The sequence below is a fragment of the Kogia breviceps genome, chromosome 20 (genome assembly GCF_026419965.1).
Source record: "Kogia breviceps isolate mKogBre1 chromosome 20, mKogBre1 haplotype 1, whole genome shotgun sequence".
In the NCBI taxonomy this organism is placed as follows: Eukaryota; Metazoa; Chordata; class Mammalia; order Artiodactyla; family Physeteridae; genus Kogia; species Kogia breviceps.
Window position 1 is genome coordinate 27271920 of NC_081329.1, and position 24682 is coordinate 27296601.

Genomic DNA, 24682 nt, shown 5'->3' on the forward strand with positions numbered 1-24682 from the left:
ATTGGATTTTTTAAGAAAAACCGAGACTAATTCCCTTGAGATCCATCTAAGTTGTATGCTTTGACAGTTCGTTCTTCTGTCACTGCTGAGTGCTGCGCCACAGCAAGGACGCAGCGCAGCCTGTGTGACCGGTCACCGGCTGGAGAATATGTGAATGGTCTCCAAGTTTTGGCTGTTACAAATAAAGCCGCTGTGAGCACTCTGATAAAAGTTTTTGTGCAGACAGAGGCTTTCATTTCTCTGGGATACATGCTGGGTCATATGGTGAGCACATGGTTAATTTTTCAAGAAACCGCCGAACTGTTTTCCAGAGTGGCTCTAACCACTGCGCTTTCGCACCCTGCTCGCCCAGGTATGAGAGAGGCGGTTTCCCCACGTCCTCACCAGCATGTGGTAGAGTCCCTATTTCTCATTTTGCTGTTCTAACAGGTGTGTAGCAATAAGCTCCTTTTTAAATAAGTGTAAACACGGTACACTCAACCTTTCATGTTTACAAACGCATAAGCATTAACCCTTTTACCTCAAAAGCGTGGCTGATTCGGTCTAGGACAACAGCATTAGCTACAGGACTTACTGGTGTTACCAGTACATTTTTGAGGCAAAGAAATGTCTTACGAAGTTAAATTAAAATGGATCTGCTTATTGTTTCACCAGACTTGTGTTCCTCCCCCGGCCCCCGACACAAATTCTCCCTAGCCGTTCCCATAGCTCTTAGTATCACAGAACGGAGAGTACCAGTCATCTCAAGAGTACTACCTTATATTTCCTGATTTTGGTGAATCATTAAGAGCATAAGCCAATGTCCTTTCTCTGCTGAGAAAAAGACCAGATTGTGGCTTCTGTGTAAGAGAAGGGCGCCTGCGGGTCAGCCGTTCCCGGGGCGGCCGGCCGCCGCCGGTGAGATGGGGGAGGAGCCCCGTCTGCTGCAGGCAGCCACACGCTCGCCTCAGCTGGGCCTGGTCACCACGGGAGGGCACCTCAGGCTTCTTCTCTCCTCCATTTTAACTGACAGTACAAGCTCCGACAAAGAGTTAGCAAAGCACCGCGCTTCGTCTCTAACTGCAACACCGCGGCAGGGCCGCTCTGCACGTTCAGGTACTACGGCAGTGTCGGCCCCGAGTGGCTCTTCCTGCACCCAGTGTGGACTTGGACCCCGGCTGCTGAAAGCACTCCGCACCTTTGTATGGTATCACCGCCCTCACCAGGTAGATTTCATTGCCGTCTTGGCTGCACTGCCGCCTAGTGTTACTTTATTCTATGGCAAGGTTCCTTTAATGAAAACCTACAGAGCAGAATTTAAACCAAATCAGCTCCGCTTCATTTTTTTTTTTACAAATTGGTATTCAAGTTGAGGTTTCATTTGAAGAAAAGGTTCTGTAGCTTTAAAGGCCTGAAAACCATTTATTATAGTTTATATTTACTATTCTCTGAAAACTGGTGAAGACAGAAAGGTGAAAGTGCTGATAGCAAACACGAGGCGTGCAAGTCTCGTAAACTCGATACCATTGTGAATAAATGTCTCTAGCTATTTTGTAAAAGAAATATTTTAGGCATCCAAAAAGTGACAAATCTTTAGCCTCAAAAGAGTTGCTCACTGGACTTAAAACCATTAACTGTGAATTCAATTATGGATAAAAATAACAAAATAAAGCACTTGGGGAACTCCCCGGTGGTCCTGTGGTCAGGACTCCGCACTTTCATTGCTGAGCACCCAGGTTCAACCCCTCGCTGGGGAACTAAGATCCAGCAAGCCGCGCAGTGTGGCCCAAAAAACAAACAAAAAACTTTTAAAATGCTAGAAATCTGTCCTTAAAGGCAATGGCAAAAAGGTAGGGTTTAATTCAGTACTTAATGTAATTTCTAAGAAAGAAACCACATCATAACAGGAAGTCCCTTGTTTAACTCTGGCACACGTTTTCAGGAATTGTTACGTGTGAAAAGAAGGGGACTGACTGTGTACATTCAATTTGCTATTTGGTTTCTGTCCCCTAAGTATGCCCAAACCTTCTCCATATTGCTACAAAGTCTTTATGATTATGCTGTTCAGTGACTGTATATTTCTAGCTATTTTGTAAAACACCAATTGTCTTAAGGTTAGCAATTCCTCAAGTGCTAAAGTGCAGAATAATCCTGATCGTATTTTCTTTTCTCTTAATTGTATCATTAATTTAGTAACTTAGAATATGGTTTAGAATAAATGTAACCACTATTAAAAGATGTTAACATGGTGTTAAACTGGATAGATTTCAGGATGGCTCCCGAAACTCCCCTGAAATCATAAGCAAAAATTTGCAAGTGATATGCAGGGCATTGAAGTAACATCAAAACATGTGCCTTCTATAATGCCATTCTAAATGCAGATGGCCTTTGACCAAGAGACCCAATCCACATGCCCAATGCATTGGCAAGTCCTGTTGGCTCTACCTTTAAAATGTCAGAAATCCAACCACTTCCTACTCAACTACAACCCATTAGTCCAGGCCACCAGCATCTCTCTCCGGGAGTGTAATGGTCTCCTTTTTACTGCTCTCTCCCCATGATCATAAATTCCCCACAGCACAGCCCAAGTGACTCTTCTGAAGCCCAGACCCTTAAGGTGGCCCCCATGAGCCCCTCCTGCTGGTGCCCACGCCCTGGTGTAACCCTCTCCCCTGGAGAGAGCAGGACCTGTGACTTGCTTCTAAGCAACAGAATGTGGCCCACGTGACAGGATGTGATTATGTGAGTTTGTTACATTAGGACTTCAGCATCCATCCTGCTGGAGCGTCTCTCTCCCTCGTTGGCTGTAAGGAAGCAAACAGCCATGTTGGAGAGCCCCATCTGGCAGGGAACTGCGGGCAGCCTCTAGAAGCCAAGAGCAGCAAAACAATAGTAACAACAAACCCAACCCCCAAACACCTGATGCTCTCAGACCTAGCGCTGTGAAGAACGGAATTGTGTCAGCAGCCGTGCAAGCTGGGAAGCCTGATCCTTCCCTAGTTGACGCCCAAGAATGAGAATCCAGCCAGGTCAGTGCCTTCACTGCAACCTGGCGAGCCCCTATGTAGAGGACGCAGCTACACACTGACCTACAGGATGTGTGGGATAGTACACCGTGTGTTATGCTGTTAAGTTGCCAAGTTTGTGGCTATCCTGTTCAGCTGCAACAGAAAACGAGCACATCGAGGCAGACGGATGCCCTCCCTACTAAACTCAGCCAGAAGTCCCTGTCCCGAGGCCCACGAGGCCCCGCACGACCTGGTCCTGCTGCCCCTCTACCTTGCCCCCGCCCGCCCCCCCGGCCCTCCTCAGCTCCCTCTCCAGCTCCCTGCTGTCCCCGTACAGGAGGGCCTTCACCCCGGCTTGCTCTTCCACACGGCCCTGCACGCCCTCCTCACTCACACGCTCGGGTCCGACCTTCCTGAACCCAGTCCCTGTCACCCCTACCCTCTTTGAACAGCTTCATTTTTCTTGGTGGCATTTGGCGGTAAGTGGCGTCCTATGTCTATCATCTGTCCCTGGTGGACTCACAAAGGTGTCCTGCTCACTCTGTCTTCCAAGTGCCTAGAACAGTACCAGGCACAGGGAAGCAGCTGAACAAACATGTGCTGAATGAATGAGTTTCACCCAAGCAATCTAACCTACAGAAACAGATGACAGATGATCAACAGAATTTAAAAATGTGTGTATGTGTGTACACACACACACACACACACACACACACACACTTATTGGAAAACAGGCTATGTAAATGATGGTACATTTTATTATGGAATACAATGAGACTATGAAAAACAATGAGGTGAAATCTGTATTACTGCCATAAAAATAATTTTCTGATACATTAAGTGAGAAAAAAATAATATGTATGATTATATTTATGTTAAAAAACCCTACAAATATAGAATATATGAATATGTATTTGTATATGTGTTTATGTGTATAATTGCATAGAAAAAAGTTCTAAAAGGCTACATACCAACCTATGGACAATGGTCCTCTATGGTGACGAGACCAGGAATTGAGGGTGAAGGAGGAATTTCACGCTTTATCATCTTTCTTTGAATTGCTTGATTTTCTTTACTACATTATATGGTATTTCTTCATTACAAAGGTGATTTTTTAAAAGGCAGAAAAATGCCAAGAATAATTTTAAATGCCCACCCGGCCCATCTTCTCTCACTAAACACGGCTCCAAGTTCTATACGTTGGCAGGTGGGGGGAAGGGTGGAGGTGGGGACTTGTTTTAAAACAGATTGTTCAGGCCTGTCACCAATATTTCAGGTGGCACTGTTTTAACAAGGAACCTGGAAGATTCTCAGGATATTTAAAGGTTGAGACCCACTGTCTGAATAGCAGGATTTACTGGTGATTTTCAATTTTCTTTGAGCTATTTGCATTAAAATATCTTCTACAATGGTCATGTATTTCTTATGTTAAACAAAGAGACTGCTTTGAAAAATTGCTTCAAAGTATAAGAATGAAGATAATTTATAAGTATCAAAGATCTCAACTATTTCCAGTTGCTTCTGTATATATGATCTAGTTTGAGACTAGCAACAACTCTTAAACATGTAGGGCAGGAATTATGTCCATTTTAGAGATGAAGAAACTGGGGCTCAGCGAGGTTAAGTGACTTGACCAGGGCTTCGTGGCTAATGAATTATGATGCTGGAGCAAATTCCTGGGGTTGTTAGTTTCTGTCCTAGTACGTCCTTAACTTTACTCTTTTTCCTTTACAAATTTTAAATCTAGTTTGCTTAACAATTAAAAATTATTTCAAATAGAATTACCAATGTCCCTTCTCCTTTTTATGACTATTCATAGGAAACCCAAAGGTTATGTGTATTTTTTAACATCTTTATTGGAGTATAATTGCTTTACAACGGTGTGTTATGTGTATTTTATTACTACCTCTTTTTACTGCTCCTTCTTTGCTCAAGAGGTGCCAAACTCTCAACTTCGGAAGTTTCAAAATTTTGGAATAAATCCCCATGTATTTAATCCTTATTGAAGCATTTCTAAGAGGCATAGGTCCTGGTCTGTTCCGCCACTGCCCCCATCCCATGCTACCTTCTTAATGCTCCTTTTGGTCCTGAGGCCCCAGCCTCTCCGCTCCGTCTTGATGATTTCTGCATCCGGGTAGAGCCTCTTGGTGAAGCACTGGTTCTGGCAGCGCTCCCCTGCCGGGCACACCTGCGGGTGACACTCGTACTGCAGCATTCTGTTCAGGCACTCGGACTCCAAGCCACACGGGTTCTCGTCGGCCGGCTTGCAGTTACAGCGGGGAATCTCTGACAGGTCTGCAACCTGGATCTGTACCTTTCCTATTACTTTGTTAGCCTGGACAACAAAATCACAAACGGGAGGGAGGAATTTGAACAGGACACAGGAAACACCCAGGCCCTCTTGGCTCTGCTACTGCCTTGTGGTGTGACCCTGAGAGAGGCTCTGTATCTGCATCATAATTTCCCCATGAATAAGCTAAGATTAACAGCTGTCTCTCCTCAGTTGACAAAGATATCAAAACCTGATGTGAGTTCTCACTTATCTATCCTGTGTATTTCTCCTTCTACCAGTTGATGACAATTTCATAACTGAAAACAACCGTGGGCTGTCTGGAAGAAAGGGGCTAAATCTCTTTAGTTTTATTTGGTTACACGACAAGCTGACGGAGCAAGAACAGGGTTCCCCATCAAACATATTGCTCCTCGGTATGAGGGGCTCGTCAGAGCCCCCATCGTCCCAGGGCAGCAACCTCGGCTCCCGGCTGATACTCCAACAGAAGCTCTCAGGTTGTTCTGCAGAAGACTGGGTGGTAATTAGCAAAAGTTTTTATAAGACAACAAGGGCTTTCTAACTACTAAGAGAGCAATGCATTTCATCTTGTCTGTCAAAGAGCAATGTTTTCACGGGTAAAGACTCACTTTGATGTGTTTGTAAGGCGGGGGTTTTCTTGAGTTTTTTTCAATCTCTAGTGCTTCTTTACTTTCTCTTTGCGCTTTCAATTCCTGGAAACGTTTTGCAGCTTCTTCCAACGCTGCCAATAAGACCAAACAAAGTATATAAATACCAAAAACTAAATCAATAAAAAACATTAAGAGATTAGTTTTACCCTGCCTTCCCAACGCACTGAATCTGGCCTGAGGGTTTCTTTTTAAAATTATATTCTGGAAATAAGCATTTACCACCAGGATAGGGTAACACTGAAATAAGATATAACTCCTTTATGGGTGAACACTGTGCCCTGTGCAGGCTGTGGCTTCGGAGGAGGGGTCCCACTTCAATGATCAGAGGTTTCCACGTGAACCAGAGAGCAGCTCTTTCCCTCGTACCAGATTTAAATTCACTTTACTCTTACCCAGAAAGCTAAACTTCCGGGCAACTTGTTGCAAAAGCAGCTGTAAGGCTCTTCCTGGGAAGCATTTACTCTTACTATCTTACTACTCTTCTGTGGCAAAGGAGCTTCACTTGATTAAGAAGACTATGTATTTCCAGAATAATCTCTATGTTTGTAGTAAGATCACTGAGGGAGCTCCTTTCACGTACACAGCACAGTCTCCTACACTGAATGTATTTTTCCAGCTGACTGGATTGTGATGTGGTTCTAATGTGATTGGAAGCTTATGGACATCGGATCATAACACCTGGTGAAAATTCTCTTAACACCAGAAACACGTCTTACACAAGTTAGGAGGTGCGGAGAGATCAACACAGGTGTGTTAGTTCTGCGCCACTGTGAACGTTGTCCAACGTACCTTTTTTGAAGGTCTTGTTAATACTAGTCTGTCCCTCGGCAAAGCTTTTGTCTCCTTCGACGTAAGGGAACACTCTGCCCCGGTGAACCCAGTAGTAGTCGTGGGAACCAAAGAAGAACACGGGGAAGTCCCCCAGGTCGTGCTTGAGGCCCTGGATGTTGAGCGGCACGGACCGGGGGTTGCAGATCTCCGCTGGCCACCATCTGAAAGCAGGAGGATGAAAATCGCACTATGCTTTACGTGGCTGGTGGGAGCCAAAGAACAAAGGTTTTGTACTTTGGAATTTTCATTCAGAATCTAAGGACACAAAATACCTCGCTTATCTGTTCTTTTTTTTTTTTGTGCGGTATGAAGGCCTCTCACTGTTGCGGCCCCTTCTGCTGCGGAGCACAGGCTCCGGACGCGCAGGCTCAGTTCAGTGGCCACGGCTCACGGGCCCAGCCGCTCCGCGGCATGTGGGATCTTCCCGGACCGGGGCACGAACCCGCGTCCCCTGCATCGGCAGGCGGACTCTCAACCACTGCGCCACCAGGGAAGCCCAGCCTCACTTATCTTTAATCCCACCCAAACCACACGTCATTTAACAACACACTGAACGAATTAATGAATGAAATAGTGAACACAGACTAAACAAACTAGGTCCTAAACACCCAATCTAGTTTCTTCCTTAAAAAATTAATATTTGATATTTATAAAAGAATGTATATCATGAAAAGAAAGCATAATAATAAAGTAACAATGAACCCACTATACAACTTAAGAATCAGAATTTAACCAATAATATTCCAAACCAGATTTCAGTCCTAGAAAAGTCATGTTTTTCTCCAAATGTGACATTCTTAATACCAAGTTTGTCTTTATTCCTAGTAATCAAGGGCATCACTTGAGAATAAACTGATGCTATAGTAAAGAATGCCCTCTCCCATTCAAACTGGTGTTTTCTGACTCTCTAATCAACCAGGATAAATACTTTTTGGTCAATTGTACTAGGTTTATATCAGTGTATATTTCAGAATCTAATTCATCTTAGATCATAATAAATGGGGGATTTGGGACAGGACTGAAACCATAACTGCTTCATGCGATGACGACTGGGTCCACAGCAATCACTGAGGGAACCACCTGTGAGGCTCACTGGACAGCTTCCCACAATTGGGCAAGTCAGGAATTATAGTATATAAGATCATCGATACCAAGAGTAGATATATAGAACCCTAAATTTCTCTCAGTCTCTTATTTATAGATGCCTAATAAAACTGTTTATTTAACGAACAACGACATTATTGAGAAGATAAATGATGGCACGGTCCCAATTCCCAGATTTACAGTGTGACCATGAACATGCTTCACCTAAAAGCACTCCGTGTCCATCTAAGAGTTAATTAAAAACGTGGGTAGAAGTCTGTGCTCAAATTGTTAAAACAAAACAACACTCTTTTGTGTAATCAGTATTTAGTTCCCCCTCAAAGCAGGCTGGGCAGTGGTCGCAGCTCCGAACCGCATCAAGGTGTGCCGGGAGCACGTGGTAACTGCGAGCACTGGCTCAGTTAGACAGAGGCACGCTTTCTGCCAGCCTTGTTCCAGGCACACATCTCCCCCAGGAAGCTTCACATCAGAATAACTAGTTATTGAAAAGAAACAGTTTCGTGGGGCCCAGAAAGGCCTGATTGGAAAAAATACATTAAGAATTCGTTCATGGGGCTTCCCTGGTGGCGCAGTGGTTGAGAATCCGCCTGCCAATGCAGGGGACACGGGTTCGAGCCCTGGTCCGGGAAGATCCCACATGCCGCGGAGCAAGTAGGCCCGTGAGCCACTACTACTGAGCCTGCGCATCTGGAGCCTGTGCTCTGCAACAAAGAGAGGCCGCGATAGTGAGAGGCCCGCGCACCGCGATGAAGAGTGGCCCCCGCTCGCCGCAACTAGAGAAAGCCCTCGCACAGATGCAAAGACCCAACACAGCCAAAAATTTTAAAAAATAAAAAAATATTAAAAAAAGAATTAGTTCATGGATGTGAGTCTTTGCAAAATGAACAAGAATATGAGCTGCATATAAAATCTCACTGGATTGTGAACGGGAGCACTGCTTTGGGCTTCTTTAAAATGTAATGTGATAGCACAGGGAGATCAGCTCGGTGCTTTATGTCCACCTAGAGGGGTGGGATAGGGAGGGTGGGAGGGAGACGCAAGAGGGAGGGGATATGGGGATACAGGTATACGTATAGTTGATTCACTTTATTATATAGCAGAAACTAACACACTACTGTAAAGCATTGAAACTCCAATGAAGATGTTAAAAAAATGTAATGTGATTAAAATTAAGTCAAATATATTTTCGTATTCATAAGTTTTTTAAAAAAGGAAATACGTAAGGTACGGCACAGTGACTATAGTCACTGCTAAGAGAGCGAATTTTAAAAGTTCTCATCGGAGTTCAGGCTTTTCCGGCACTAGCTGTCCTGAACTCCTAGATTGGCTCCCTGTCATAAACACTGCACCTTCCTTCACCACACACAAAAAAGTTCTCATCACAAGAAAAAAAAAAATTTGTAACTATATATGGTGACGGATGTTAACTAGACTTATTGTGATCGTTTTGCAATATAGACAAATGTCGACTCATCATGTTGTATACCTGAAACTAATATAATGTCAATTTTATTTCAAAAGAAAGGCAAAAAAACTTTCGAAAAGGAAATATTCTGAAATGTATTTGAAGATCTAAAGGCTCCTTACACTGTTTTAGATATTTCTTATCGAGGAATGTCTTATCTATTATTTGTCAAACCCGCACCCCTCCCCTCCTGGAAAGATACAGATTTTTAATTATAAAAGCAATGCGTGCTGGTCAGAATTGTCATCACTAAAAAGTCTATAAATAACAAATGCTGGAGAGGGTGTGGAGAAAAGGGCACCCTCTTATGCTGTTGGTGGGAATGTAAGTTGGTACAGTCACTATGGAAAACAGTATGGAGGTTCCTCAGAAAACTAGAGTTACCATATGATCCAGCAATCCCACTCCTGGGCATATATCCAAAACTATAATTCAAAAAGATACATGCACCCTTATGTTCACAGCAGTACTAGTCACAATAGCCAAGACATGGAAACAACCTAAATGTCCATCGACAGATGAATGAATAAAGAAGATGTGGCACATATATACAATGGAATACTACTCAGCCATAAAAAAGAATGACAAATGCCATTTGCAGCAACATGGATGCATCTAGGAATTATCATACTAAGTGAAGAAAGTCAGAAAGAGAAAGACAAATACCATATGATATCACTTATATGTGGAATCTGAAATATGACACAAAAGAACCTATCTACAAAACAGAAACAGACTCACAGACATAGAGAACAGACTTGTGGTTGCCAAGGGGGGAGGGGGGTTGGGAGAGATGGATTAGAAGTTTGGGATTAGCAGATGCAAACTATTATACATAGGATGAATAAACAACAAGGTCCTATTGTACAGCACAGGGAACTATATCCAATCTCCTGGGATAAACCATAATGGAAAAGAATATAAAAAAAGAATGTATATATGTGTGTAACTGAGTCAGTTTGCTGTAACCGCAGAAATTAGCACAACACAACACTGTAAATCAACTACACTTCAATAAAATAAAGACTATACCTTTACAATTATTAAATGTAATTTTATGGGAAAAAAAGCAATGTGTGTTTCTTTTAAAAATTAAAACAGTACAGAAATGTATAACAGAAAAACTGAAAATGGCTCCCCCTTATAATCTCATGCCTCAGACTATTAACATTAGATGTTTTTTCCAGGTAATAAGAAAAACATATTATATCTAGATCTACAGTTTTTAAAAGTTGTATAAACACATGGAGAGATAATGTATATACTGTCTAACATGCTTCCTAAAATTAACTACATATTGTGGATACCCTCCCATGTTACTATATGCACCTGCATTATCCTTCTTTTGGCTTCCAGGTGTTCTACAATATGGATACACTACAATTTATTTGACAAATACCCTACTGACTGAACATTTGGATTATTCAAATTTTTGCAATTAGAAATAATACTGCAATGAACACCCCTATAAGTACATTTCTGCCCATTTGTCCAATCCTTTTCCTTAGATAAATTCCCTGAAGGGGAACTACTGGGTCAAAGGGATGCACAGTTACAACTCTGATACCTGATGCCTTACTTCTATAGGAGCACTTGCCTCTCCATGCCCTCCCGAGCTGCAAAATTATTACTCTTAAACCTTTGCAAGTCTGTTAACTGAAAAATAAACTCTTTGTTTTTAATGTACATTGATTTTTAGTGAGGCTGAACATTTTTTACATGTTTATTTTTTATTTGCTATTCTTTTGCAAACTGGCTCTTTCTCTTCTTTGCTCCTTTTTCTAGGGAAGGTATTTTTCTTTTCTTACTGAGAGTAGAAGAGTTCCCCTTTGATATTTGCCTTTTAAAACTTTGTATCTTTTGCCATAAAGTATAAAATTATTTATGTATTCAAACTGTCCATTTTTTAAAAAGAACTTAGAGGTTTCCCATCATATGTTAAAAAAAAATAGTTGGGGGGGAGCATCTCAATGCCCCTTATCTCAGCTAAAAATGAAGTTTTTAAGGTTAAATAGGTAAGCAAGCAGTGTATTTGAAACAGAGAAAATGACATAGCCCTTGTTAAAAAAAATTACAGTATGTTTGAAATTCTACAGAAACATATTATACTTAGGATTCTAATGAAAAGCAGAACTCTACTGTGTGTGTGTTGGTTTTTTTTTTTAAACCAAGGATGGACTTACACCGACACATCATAATCACCTAGTTTACCTTAGAATTCACTCTTGGTGTTGCACATTTTATGGGTTTAGACAAATGCATAGTGGCATTTATTCATTATTATAATATTATACAGAGCATTTTCACTGCCTTCAGAGTCCTCTGTGTGTTCTCTTGAATAGTATCTATTTTCTTAGTAAAATTATAAACATATGCCTCAAAATGTAGAGTTTAAAAAAACATATCGCTATTCCTCTTCACTTAAAGGCTTGTTAAAAACAGGCTTCTTAAAAGGAGGAAGATTAAAATAATGGCAATCACACATACTTCTTGCTTCATTCCCTTAAGATCTAAAGGCTTCTAATGAAATAATCTCTCTCTTTAAATTCTAAAAAGCTCTCTCTTTGGACACAATTTAGAGCTTCTAGCTAGAACTATAATGGACTAGATTGAGGGGTAAAAAGAGCTATTTTGGCCAGGATATAAACTCTTAACTTTATTAGAATTCAGAAATTAATATAAATCTAATTAGAGTACAAAAAAAAAAATCTTCCCCACTCTCTACATGAAATCTTTTATTCTAAAATCTATTAGTACCATAGTTCATTAGGAAAAAATAACTTTCAGAACTTAAAAACGAAAGTCAACCAACTAATAAAAAATATCCAACAACCACTAACCTTCCCAGTCTTCTAAAAAACCCAGACTCAAAATATGTTTCTTCTCTTTCTTTTTCTAAGGAAGTTGAAGCACTGTGCTGCTTTTTCTACCTATCTCCTGGCCACTTTGTGTACAGGCTATGAACTACTGAACAGTGACTGCATACTTCCTCTTTGTCCTTGGAAAAACTTGCCTGTAATTTCCCAATTTGACCCAAACAATCTGCTTGTAATGTAGTTTCTTGCCAGCTTTACAGTCATTGCAGTTCCAGCAGCCTTCTGGCATCTCTATGCTCAGGCACTCCGGGTGGAAGGAAGCCGGGCACGACTCACAGCAGAGCAATCTTCCACCTTGAAACAAACAAACAGTCTTAGTAACTGAGAAAAGAGGAAAGAGAGAGAGACGAGAGAGAGAGTGATCTTTTACCTGCATTAAATTTGATTCAGATTGAGGGAAATTAACAAAGGGATTGAGTTATATTTTAGTGATGGATTAAAATACAAAGCAATGAACAGATTTAGCTGAAGTAGCCTTTTCCAGGGAAGGCTGCAGGGGCAGAAACTCAAAGCCTTTGAGTAGTAGGAAAAATGTTACTCTTTATCCCTCTAAAATGTGGGCTAATGGGTACCAGTTTAGCAGGCAGTTAAGACTATTAACATATGACAAATAGATGCATAAAATCTTTAGACTGAGTAGATTTGAGAACAGATTTTCAGAGAAATATGTAGCAACTCTCTTTTCTCCTTGAGAGCTAAGAAAGCAAGCAATGGTCATCTTTGTATTTTAATCCAGTGACACAGTTAACTACATCCCTTTATAACAACATTAGCAAGAATGAAAACAGCCAATAAATAGGTTGACCAGTACTTTTTTCTTCCCATGTAAGAATACAAAAAAGGAGAAGAATCTTGAATTGGTGATTACATTATCATTACCTTTTCAGTGAAGACAAAGGAAGTCAAACAAGCCATATAGCAGTGGTTTGCAACTTTTTCATCACCAAGGATCCCCTTTCCCTTTCTCATGGATCCATATGTTTTCAAATATTTTATCCAACAAAAAACCCACCAAAACCAAAAAGCATTTTTAAAGTAACAATTATTTTCTTCTGTTTTAATTAACCAAAGAAATACATAACAGCCAATCAGAACTTCTGATCCCAATAACAAAACTGGTATTATCACATTAAACTGCTAAAAGCATAGCCAAATATAAAGAAACTCACACCACTGTATTTTATATAAATGTCTGATTCTGTTAGACTTTCTGAACTGTTAAGTATAGTTCAGAGTTTTGTTTTTAATATTTTCTGATGTCATATTGAGAACCACTGCTTTATAGCACAAAATAAGTAAGTATCAGTGTAGAATCAAGTACCACACACAAGGAGATGCCTCCAAGTACCCCAGCAAAATCCTCTCCTTTTAAATACACAAAATGATCTCTGGATCAAGACCAAAGCAGGTGCGGCAAACAAAACAATATTATTTTTAAATCCAAAAAATTAAAGAGATTTCGGGGAAGAAATCTCTTTATTGTCGTATTTTCTCTTTATTGTTGTATTTCAACAAGTGACAGAAAAGAATGTTAACCACTGAAGATGAAATGCAATAAAGACATTTACTGAAAAAAAAAAAATCTTTCCATTGGAAAACCAAGTCTACAACCCATGAGAGTACTGAGATTTAAAGTCTCACAAGCAAAAGGTTAAGAGCCCTCTGTACAACTTTATCAAATACATGCTCCAACCTTTTGAGGGTTTGCTATCAATTTTCCAGAAGATCTTGTCTTCCTGTAGACTTTCAAACTTCTAACTGATTAACATAAAAACAAAAAGAAAATCCATATACAATCAGTGATGAATTAAATTACTATATTTCCTCTGCTTAAAAGCTTTTACTTCAATCATTGGGATTTTCCCCTTTGTCTGCAGATCTCAGTATGGATTAATTGTTCCAATTCTCCAACCTAGAGATTAGCTGCCTGAGTGCTCTTAGCCTAGGTAGGGAATTCTTCTGTAAGTTTAAAGTAAAATGAGATAATTCATTTTTCCATCAGAAAGAAATGACCGATAGGGAGAGCGGTCTTTGCAAATACCTTTAGAGGACAAGTGATTATTAGGGTTGGTGTGGAAAAGTCAAGTCTGGCCATTTTTTAACATTATGGAATAGTCCTAAATTTTAAGTCTTATTTCAGAGGAAATACAGACCCTGAATCATCAGTGAAAATCATCACGATTTTTTGACAAAAATACACAAGGGAAATAGAAAAATAAAAATATGAACAATCCACCTTGGTGCTATGCAAGAAAACTGCTTTAGGATGCGAGAGAAGAAAGATATGGTTCAAGCTAAGCAAACAGAGGGCTCAAAATAATTTCAATTCATGTCAAGGTCAATACCGAGTACTGAAAAGAAAGTAAGCAACAATTGAATTAGTCTAATTTTATGAAGGCGCCAGCAAGAAAATAAGGCATCTCCTAAAATGCCTCAGGTAGTCTAATTTTATTGCACTATGGAATTAGTCAGACCCATGTCCATCTTTGTTTTGGAAACAGTTGGTATCACCAGTAAGATGCCATACTGTGACTTCAATGGAAAACAGACAAAAGAGGCAACGATCTCTCCAACCTCCCTCTTCATGGGTTCTAATCAACTTGCTTAGTTATATTTTCTTTTAATCATGGGTTGCCACTTCAGATGTCTGACAGACAGCAAACATACATCATCAGCAGGCAACACAAAGCGTGGAAAAAAAAAAAAAAAAAAAGAATTAAATTTTCTTTAAAGATTGTGAGCCTGGCCCCAGATCATGATGGCAATGTATACAGGAAAAGGCTTCCACCTTCCAAGTTATTTATTTTACCCTCTGGGAGAATAACTCCCCAAATAATACATTATTGTTAAACCACTTTTTCCCCCTTTATTGCATGTAGGCTATATAAAGCGAAACACAAGATTTTTCTTCCATAGATTAAATTAACTTGGAGAATATAAATATACATTTAGCTCTTGGTTCTCAGTGGATAAATGATCTATTAGCAATTCTTCAGTTCAGCTGGGCTGCCTTTCAATATCCAGTATTTGCAGCATTTTCCCAGCTGCCCACCAATGTCTCCTAAGAGAAGGGCAACTAGTTTTCATAGCACCATAACAAAAACATTTAAGAAACAAAATGATAGAATGTATTTCAGAATCAAAATTTTAAGTGTCAGTATCTTTGTTTCCCTCTATAACCTATCTTGTTATTTTGTTGAAAGTTAGTAACAAATTATATCATGTCTATTCTATTCTAACATGAATGATACGGTTCTACATCAGGCAAAAGAGAAAGAGCCCTCAGAACATGCTTCTATATTAAGCAGAATCCTAGTCTTTCAATTTTAATGATCTATAGATACATGGAAGGTGTGAAAATTTATTCAAGGAGAAGAGTAAGTAAAAATTTGTAATAATGGAATTATTTTAAGCCCTTTTTAATAATTTTGCAGCCATATGAAGACAGCCACAGCCACCAAGGTAGAATTTACCAAAAGCAACAGATGGTGCTTGACAGGCATACATTTCCCCCCTTCATTTAAAGAGAAAAAATAGGAAATGCAAAAATAAAAGTAAGAGATAAACTATTTTGATTATTACCTTTCTCACATTTCTTTTTGGAAGCTGACGAAGAAGGAATCATAGGTAATTTCATCAACTCTGCACGATTTGATTCGTTCAGTAGGTAGTGGGACTTATAGGCATAGGAACTGAACATGGGGTCTGAATGGTCCTGCACTATCAGCCCTATACGAGACAAACAGAAAGATGTGAGCTGCAATGAAACTACCCATGATTCCATGAGGAAAAAATAAACCAACACCTACTATGTAGCTGTGCTTAAAGCTGGGGGGGGGGGGAAGAATATGAAGAAAAAGAAAGATCTGACAGACAAGGCTTTCCATCGTCATTAAAGGGAGTTTAAGCTACTCAATGCCTTATCCCTGACCCCTATATAGAAACCTATATACCCAGAAGGAAACTCCAAATTAATTTGAGGATGTAAACTGCTTTGACGTCATTCTGAAAACCCCCTCTGGAAAACAAAGCTACATTCCTTAAGGTTTAGAAGTACTATGACGACAACCCAAAGAACAAAATGATGCGTCACTTAATTGCTGGAAATAAGAACTGCCTACATGACACAGTAGAGACCCTGGTCACCTTCAATACATCAAGCAGCGCTGAAAGGCAGAATTGGGCTTCTTCTCCTCTCTGCTCAGATCTTTAGATACACCCTCAAATTCCAGCTTTCTCAGCCAGATAATGAAGCTTTTCTCTATCAGTAAGATACATGACTTTAAAGAAGATATAAGTTGTTGAAGTTCACTGAGGTAATGCAAACATTTAAAGTTTTGTCCTGCCATGATAATAACTGACTTAAACGCTTACCAACTTAAGGGTTTATAAAAACAGTGCTTTCAATCTACCGGAACAGCTGTCCTGTTGGAGGAAAACAGCATCTGCTCTAAACTACCCGTGACACCCACCTTTCCCCTCCCTCTCTGCTCCTCCTGCCCTGAGTTAAGTCCATCCTGTAGCTATGGCCACTCCTAAACCCAGGACCTCTGAGACCAGGGAAACTTTCTCTATTTGGTTACTGGTCAAATCATGACCGCGGTTTCATAGAGATCATTTTGAGAAGACGGAAGAGTTTTGTTTTTAAAGGGGTGACCATTTACTATTTTCTGTGGATTTCATCTTCATTTGATGCTATCCTACGCTGAGGCAGATTCAAGAAATATTGATATTTCTCATGTGAATGGAACTTGAAATTGCTAATCGGTAATACATGAGAATTTTCGAATAAAGGTTATATAATGTTGAATGAACATTTCATACATTTAATAGAGAAAAGTGGTGCAATGGCTTTTAAATAAGAGAGAACAACTTAGAATATTAAGTAACTTTTATTTTACACCACCCTCCAGATGAAAGGAAATGCTGAAGAATCTGTACTACACTGAAATGTAACTGAACACACCCTATGGTGCCATGGGGGGCAGGGGAGGAGGAATATTTCTCTAAAGGCTGAAGCATTTATAAAAATATCTCCAGATATTTCAGTCCTAAAGAATTAGCTTAGGGCTTCCCTGGTGGCGCAGTGGTTGGGAATCCGTCTGCCAATTCAGGGGACGCGGGTTCGTGCCCTGATCCGGGGGGATCCCACGTGCCGTGGAGCAACTGAGCCCACGAGTCACAACTGCTGGGCCTGCATGCCTAGAGCCCGTGCTCCTCAGCGAGAAGCCACTGCAATGAGAAGCCCGCGCAACGCAACGAAGAATAGCCCCTGCTCGCCACAACTAAAGAGAGCCCGCATGCAGCAACAAAGACCCAACGCAGCCAAAAATAAATAAATAAACTTATTAAAAAAAAAAAAAAAAAAAAGAATTAGCTTAATGATTTTAAACAACCAAGAATTAAGACAAAAATCCTCTGTGTGGAGGGAGAAACTCTGTATGCGACAAGAAACAAAGGCAAAACAAGCTGAGTTTTCTAACACCAAAACATAAACAATTAAAGTATTCCTTTTTATGTGTGGATTTATTACAATTAGATCTCCTTAAAAAAGAAGACCTCTATAAATTCTGGTAAAAGAACACATATCATTTACTTCTGGAGAACTTTTAAGCCCTTCTCAAATCCCAACATCTGATCTATTTAGAATAAGTTTCTGTAAAATGCTGGAAAGGAAAATGAGAGTTTGTTTACTGTGCAAAGTTGCAGTTAAAATATTTGGGGATTAAATAATCTTGCTCTTTAAAAGAGGCATTTAAATACAGAACATCTTTCAGAATAACTGCCAAATTGATAAGATGCAAACAGCATCCTTTTGTTAAAACATGAGTTTTCCCCTCATTTCCATTATCTCAAGCTTTTAATCAAGGCATATAACTTAAACTTAAGAAAATGGCTAGAAGTTTCTCTAAAACTAGGTTCCTTGACAATAGGTCATTTTCTACCTCTCTTAAAGGAAAACACCTGCTTTAAAGGTCACCCAATTATTGAATGAAACAGAGCAAAAGAAAATATTGGCCGACATACTTAACTGATGGTACTTGATTCGGAATATACTGCAAAATAAGCCAACATGATAGTTTTAAACTTGGTATTTAAAATGTTGGCTCAGTTACTTACACCCACACCCACATACACCAACACACCCACACACCCACACCCCTCCACCACTCCTAGTAAAAGTGAATGCCTAGAAGGGTAGAATAAAATATTTACAAAGTGATAGACTTTATGTTATCACTGACACTCATCTATTTGAAAGTCTCTAAAGCTAGTCATTCAGTTGATAATTCAGTATTTTCATCCTAGCATTACTTTCTTGGGAGTGGGGAGATGGAAAAGGCACATGACTTTTTATTTCTTTGGATAATACAGTGTGGCACGAAACACTTCAGACCTTCTTCCCCTGTGCCATCCAGACTTCAGAGCAGGACACAGCTGTCGTCACTACTCTACACAAAACTTCCTTCTACTCGCAGCCCGCCCTGTGCACTTCCGAACTGAAAAACTCAAAGCAGTGTGTACAATGGACCCAGGAGGCTGCTATGAAAAGGACTACCACTTACTTAATCTTTTACCGTCCACCTCCTCTGGTTATTATTATTTTTTTAATGAGAGTTACAAAAGCAAAACAACTCAAGATCTATCATACTAGCTAAATTCTACGAAAAATACTCTATAGTACTTTCACCAAATTAAAAGAACTGTCTCCTAAAGCAGAAAAACAAAAACAGGGCTTCCCTGGTGGCTCAGTGGTTGAGAGTCCGCCTGCCAATGCAGGGGACACGGGTTCGAGCCCTGGTCCGGGAAGATCCCACGTGCCGCGGAGCAACTCAGCCTGTGCGTCGCAACTACTGAGCCTCTGCTCTAGAGCCCAGGAGCCACAACTACTGAGCCCGTATGACACAACTACTGAAGCCCGCGTGCCTGGAGCCCATGCTCTGCAACAAGAGAAGCCACCACAACGAGAAGCCCGCGCACCGCAATGAAGAGCAGCCCTCGCTCACTGCAACTAGGGGAGGCCCGTGCGTGCAGCAAAGAAAACCCAAAGTGGCCAAAAAAAAAAAAAAAAAAAAAGATAAATAAATCAAAAAACAAATAAAAAACAAAACACGATCCAAAATTTCATTTTCAATATGGGCTAAATATAATCTAACAGGCCTGATATGCCTGCCACACAGTCCTTTCAAATATTTCACACTAAGGGAGGTTTAGAAAACTTAGCACTTATGATTAAACAAAAAAACAAAAACAAAAAAAATACTGCACTTGGGGATATTAGTTGGTTTCTAAAATGCTTACTAAACACTAAAAATTCTTTCATTATAATACAGCTGAGACGCTCTGTAAAGTTGGGTACTCTGTATCATATTCAACTGAAGAAGTTCTACTTTGTATTATTAGCGCTCAAGTTCACTGATGCCCTCAGGGACGCAATATTATTTTGAAGTGATCAATCTTAAGTGGCAGACTTAAATATCAACAGCTGGCAAGTAAGAAAGCCTGTACTGCAGGCTCTTAACTAATATACCACATATGTTGCCTTGGCTGTATTCCACCAGGTCTTCCTCAATGCCAGACCAAAACATGATAAAATACAACATAAACAATTAAAAAATAAATGTGCTCTTCTTGCCTTCCAAGTGAAATCTCAGTTAGTTGAAAACTCTGGATTAAAGAATATGACATGGGAAGAGTCTACTTCGAACAGAAGAACTGTTTGCACAAGGGAAGAGAGCTGACCCTTGAACAATGCCACGGTCAGGGGCATGGACCGCCACGCAGTTGGAATCCCCTGTAACTTTAAGTTGCCCCCACCACCACCTGTGGATTCCACCAACCTTGGATCACGTAGTACTGGAGTACACCATTGAGAAAAATGCACACACAAGTGGATCTGTGCAGTTCAAACCCATGTGGTCCGAGGGTCAACTGTAGACTAAACTTTTGATGCTCCAAACAGGAACACTAAGAACCCATCTATAATTCTAAGTTACTAAACAGATGTAAATTTTAGCTTAATTTATGGAAGAATTAATATTCTAACAGTTTGAGTGTCTAATGTTACAAAAGGGACGAGTTACCGGAAGTGTTAATCTCTCTCAGGGATATTACTGAAACTCGATTTTAATGGGGGAAATATGCCAATGAACCCAGAAAGACATAAAGAGAAAGGGCTGACACTCACCTCTTGCACAAACGAAACAAAAGCCTACATTTACAGCAGAGGAAGAGTTACTGCTCCGTTTGGAATGATTACTACAGATGAGAACGTAGGAAGACACAAATATGCTGCCGGCAGCAATGCAAGCATCTCCAGAGTGGTAGGCTACTGGGCACCTCAAACATCTCATCATGCGACCTGTTGAAAGACAATCAAAAAGGAATCTATGTAAGAAAGAATCAGCTGATATAAAATGAGATCTTTGGGGATCCAATGTGATGCTGGTTATAGTAATACAAAAATCTTTTTCTTCCCTAGTTTGACCCCGCCATTCCTATGCTGTATGGCCCCTAAATGCAGTGCTCATCTAGAGGTCACTCAAAGAAAAACGTGTCTGTGCCAGTGCTGGAGAGATGCTGGTCTCCAATATGGCAACTGTTTAAGGAATTTTCAAGGATAATTTTGAACATATGGAATTTTCTTCCCATGGTCTGAATTAGAACCTAGACTATCTATTGCAGCTGAGCTGTAACAGCTATAGATAAACAGAGGGAGAATGCCTGATGTTCTTCATAATAATGTGCTTACTGTTTGCTACTGAACTTACAAAAAAAACCAACTGTCCCCTTCCTTAGCTCTGTTTTACCTTTACTTGCTTTGTGGATATCTTTCTCCATACAGCAGGCAGAGCAGCAGTGCTGGGGACAGCGGAATCCTTTTGATTCAAAGATGGCAGTGGGGAACTTGCGGACACAGGCTTCATGGTAAAATTTCCCACAAGCACCAACAGAGCAACGCTTCACGTCTGTACCAGACACTTTACATGAAAAACACGGGTGCTCTCCTGGAAAATTGGTGAGGAACACAGATTAAATAAAATCTGATTAAAGCATATTCCTTTTAAATAGAAGCAGTCACTGACACCGAAGAGCTAATCCCCAAAGATTCTACTACTGCGTGTAAGATTTTTAACATACAAAAAAGGCACTGAAAATAGTTAAATTAAAATATGACTTGGGGGCTTCCCTGGTGGCGCAGTGGTTGAGAGTTCGCCTGCCAATGCAGGGGACACGGGTTCGTGCCCCGGTCCGGGAAGATCCCACATGCCGCGGAGCGGCTGGGCCTGTGAGCCATGGCCGCTGAGCCTGCGTGTCCGGAGCCTGTGCTCCGCAACGGGAGAGGCCACAACAGTGAGAGGCCTGCGTACTGCAAACCTCCCCCCCAAAAAAATGACTTAAAACTTGCTAGAATAATTGATTTGCTATAATAATTGATCATCAATTTGAAGATATAGCACCAAAAACAATTTAGATCTCCACTTCTCACTCTATACTGAAATTCCATAGAAAATCTAGAACAGAATTTTCAATACCTGGCAGCTGAGAGTGGCAAGGTCTTCTGAACATAGAATAAAGAAATTACCAATAAAAAGGCAGATTCCATTAGATAATCACAATTTCCATTTGTAAAAGAGACATAAAATGAAAACTCATAATCCTAATAAAAACAAAGTTATATCTACACATCTTATTCAAACTGTAGAAAATCAAGGACACAGAGAAAATATTAAAATCACGCACAGAAAAAGACAATTACCTTCAAAGAAGCAAGACTGCTGACTGAAAGAGAAAGATGGAAGCCAGAAAACAGGGGATGCTATCAGTAAGGGCTGAAAGAAAACTGTCACCAAGCCAGAATTCTACGCCCAGTGAATGTTCTCTTCAAGAAGGAAGTGAAGTCAATACACACTGGGGAGAATTAATAAAACCAAAAGTTGGTTCTTTGAAAAAGGTTAATAAACTGATGATATCCCTGGAAACAAGTAACTAATTAAAAAAGGGGAAAAAAGCAACAATGTTAACATCAGAAATGAAAAATGATACATCATTACAAATCCTACAGTTGTTTAAAAAATAATAAAAGGGGGGCTTCCCTGGTGGCGCAGTGGTTGAGGGTCCGCCTGCCAATGCAGGGGACGCAGGTTCGTGCCCTGGTCTGGGAGGATCCCACGTGCCGCGGAGCGGCTGGGCCCGTGAGCCATGGCCGCTGAGCCTGCGTGTCCGGAGCCTGTGCTCCGCAGCGGGAGAGGCCACAACAGTGAGAGGCCCGCGTACCACACACACACACACAAAATAATAATAATAATAATAATAATAAAAGGGTATCACTATATTTTTGCCAATAAATTCGAAAATTTAGATAAATCAACAGATTCCTAGAAAAACAGAACTTACCAACACTGGCACAAAAATATTAAATAGAAAAAATTACAGTTCTATAATCTATTTAAGAAATTGAAACTATAATTAGAAACCTTCCAACACTAGAAACTTTCCAACCAGTGGAGCCCAGGTGGCTCCACTGGTCAACTGCCAAACATGTTAAGAAAGAAACAATTAGAATAGAAAAGAAAAAAAAAAAAGGAACAAGTGAAAAACAGATGTAGAAAAATAAATGCAACAAGGATGACAAAGGATGTTTTGTTATATAAAGAGTTCACATATGATGTTATCACTTATATGTAGAATCTAAAAAATAAAACAAATTAATGAAAATAACAAAACAGGAACTTCCCTGGTGGCGCAGTGGTTAAGAATCCACCGGCCAATGCAGGAGACATGGGTTTGAGCCCTGGTCCAGGAAGATCCCACATGCCGCAGAACAACTAAGCCTGTGCACCACAACTACTGAGCCTGTGCTCTAGAGCCCGTGAGCCACAACTACTGAGCCTGCCTGCTGCAACTACTGAAGCCTGCAGGTCTAGATCCCGCAAGCCACAACTACTGAGCCCACGTGCCACAACTACTGAAGCCCGCGTGGCTAGAGCCCGTGCTCCGCAACAAGAGAAGCAACCACAATGGGAAGCCCGCGCACCGCAACAAAGGGTAGCCTCCGCTCACCGCACCTAGAGAAAAGCCTGCGCACAGCAATGAAGATGCAACCCAGCCAAAAATTAAATAAAGTCTTTTAAAAAAAAAGAAAATAACAAAACAGTCTCACAGATACAGATACAGAGAACATACTAATGGTTACCAGTGGGAAGAGGAATGGGGGGAGGGGCAAGATAGGGGCAGGGGATTAAGAGGTACAAACTACTATACATAATAAAATAGGTAAGATACAAGAGTATATTGTACAGCACAGGGAATACAGTCAATATTTTATAACAACTTTAAAAGTAATATAATCTATATTGAATCATTATGTTGTACACCTGAAACTAATATAATATTATAAAACAAATATACTTTAACCAATGAATACAAAATAAAGCAGAATCATGGGGGAAAAAAAAGAGTTCCCATATAGAGAAAATATATGTAACATATACAGGAAAAGATAAGAAGACTTATAAAGAACTATAAATCAATACAGAAACAGCCTAATATAGAAGTGGGCAACAAGTATGAACAGGAAATTGACAGAAAGCAGAAAGACAGATAGCCAATAAACATATGCCAAAATGCTCAACTTTACTAGTAATCAGATAAATACTAACTAAAACCTCAAGTAACATTTAAAAAATTCATCAAATAGGAAAAAACTTAGAGTCTGATAATACCGATCACTGACCAGGGCGTGGAGAAACGGGCACTCTTATGTACTGCTGGTAGGGGTTTAAGTTGGAAGGAACTGTATTAGAAGGCAACAGGGCAGTATCCATTCTAAAAGGAGACCCTGACTTCCTGTGGCCTAGAAATTCTATAATACTCCTTGCTGTCTGTGTTAGAGGGAAGACTTGTACATATAAAAGTATGCTGACTGAAGCACTGTTTGCAACTGCATACGACTGAAAGCTGTAATTATCTGCCTTTTAAAATTAGGGTTAGCGTTTTCCTTTTGTGTCTGTGTTACATATGGAAATCATAAGTGACTATTTATTTGGATATCATCTTTTGGGAAGTGTTCAAGTCTTTTGCCCATTTTTCTTATGATGCTATAAAAATTCTGAAGGACAAAAAATACAAGGAATAGTTTTTTGTTTTGATTTTTTACAGAAAGTTATATTTGGTTTTGGAAGTACCTAACCATTACAAATTGGCTAAGTCATAAAACTCCTTTAAAATCAGGACTTCCAACTGTGATATTCAAATTTTTGTTGTTGTTGTTTTTAATTGGCTTTGTTATAAAAATAAAATAGAGCAGTGTTAAACTGGCTGAATTATAAAAATTCTTTAAAATTAGTACTTACAACTGTGATGTTCAAATTTATGGTTTTTTTGGGCTTCGTTATACAAATAAAACAGAGTACAGCAGGGTTATTTTTGTTGTTGATGTCCTGTTGCATATATAT

The 24682-nt window shown here is 40.0% G+C and overlaps 1 protein-coding gene across 8 annotated transcripts in view; it reads right to left on the reverse strand.

The window, feature by feature from the left end:
* The window catches only part of NSD3 (nuclear receptor binding SET domain protein 3), a 104769-nt gene that overhangs the window by 7369 nt on the left and 72718 nt on the right, over nucleotides 1-24682 (reverse strand). For 4 of the 8 annotated variants that reach the window (XM_059049207.2, XM_059049205.2, XM_067022574.1 and 1 more), the window contains 7 exons: nucleotides 21035-21232; nucleotides 20413-20586; nucleotides 15807-15953; nucleotides 12362-12518; nucleotides 6738-6940; nucleotides 5907-6019; nucleotides 5053-5322 (listed from right to left, as the gene is read on the reverse strand). In XM_059049207.2, coding sequence (XP_058905190.1) covers nucleotides 5053-5322; nucleotides 5907-6019; nucleotides 6738-6940; nucleotides 12362-12518; nucleotides 15807-15953; nucleotides 20413-20586; nucleotides 21035-21232 — 1262 coding nt within the window. The remainder of the gene's footprint in view (nucleotides 1-5052; nucleotides 5323-5906; nucleotides 6020-6737; nucleotides 6941-12361; nucleotides 12519-15806; nucleotides 15954-20412; nucleotides 20587-21034; nucleotides 21233-24682) is intronic. The other 4 variants (XM_059049208.2, XM_067022576.1, XM_067022575.1 and 1 more) reach the window with 1 other exon arrangement.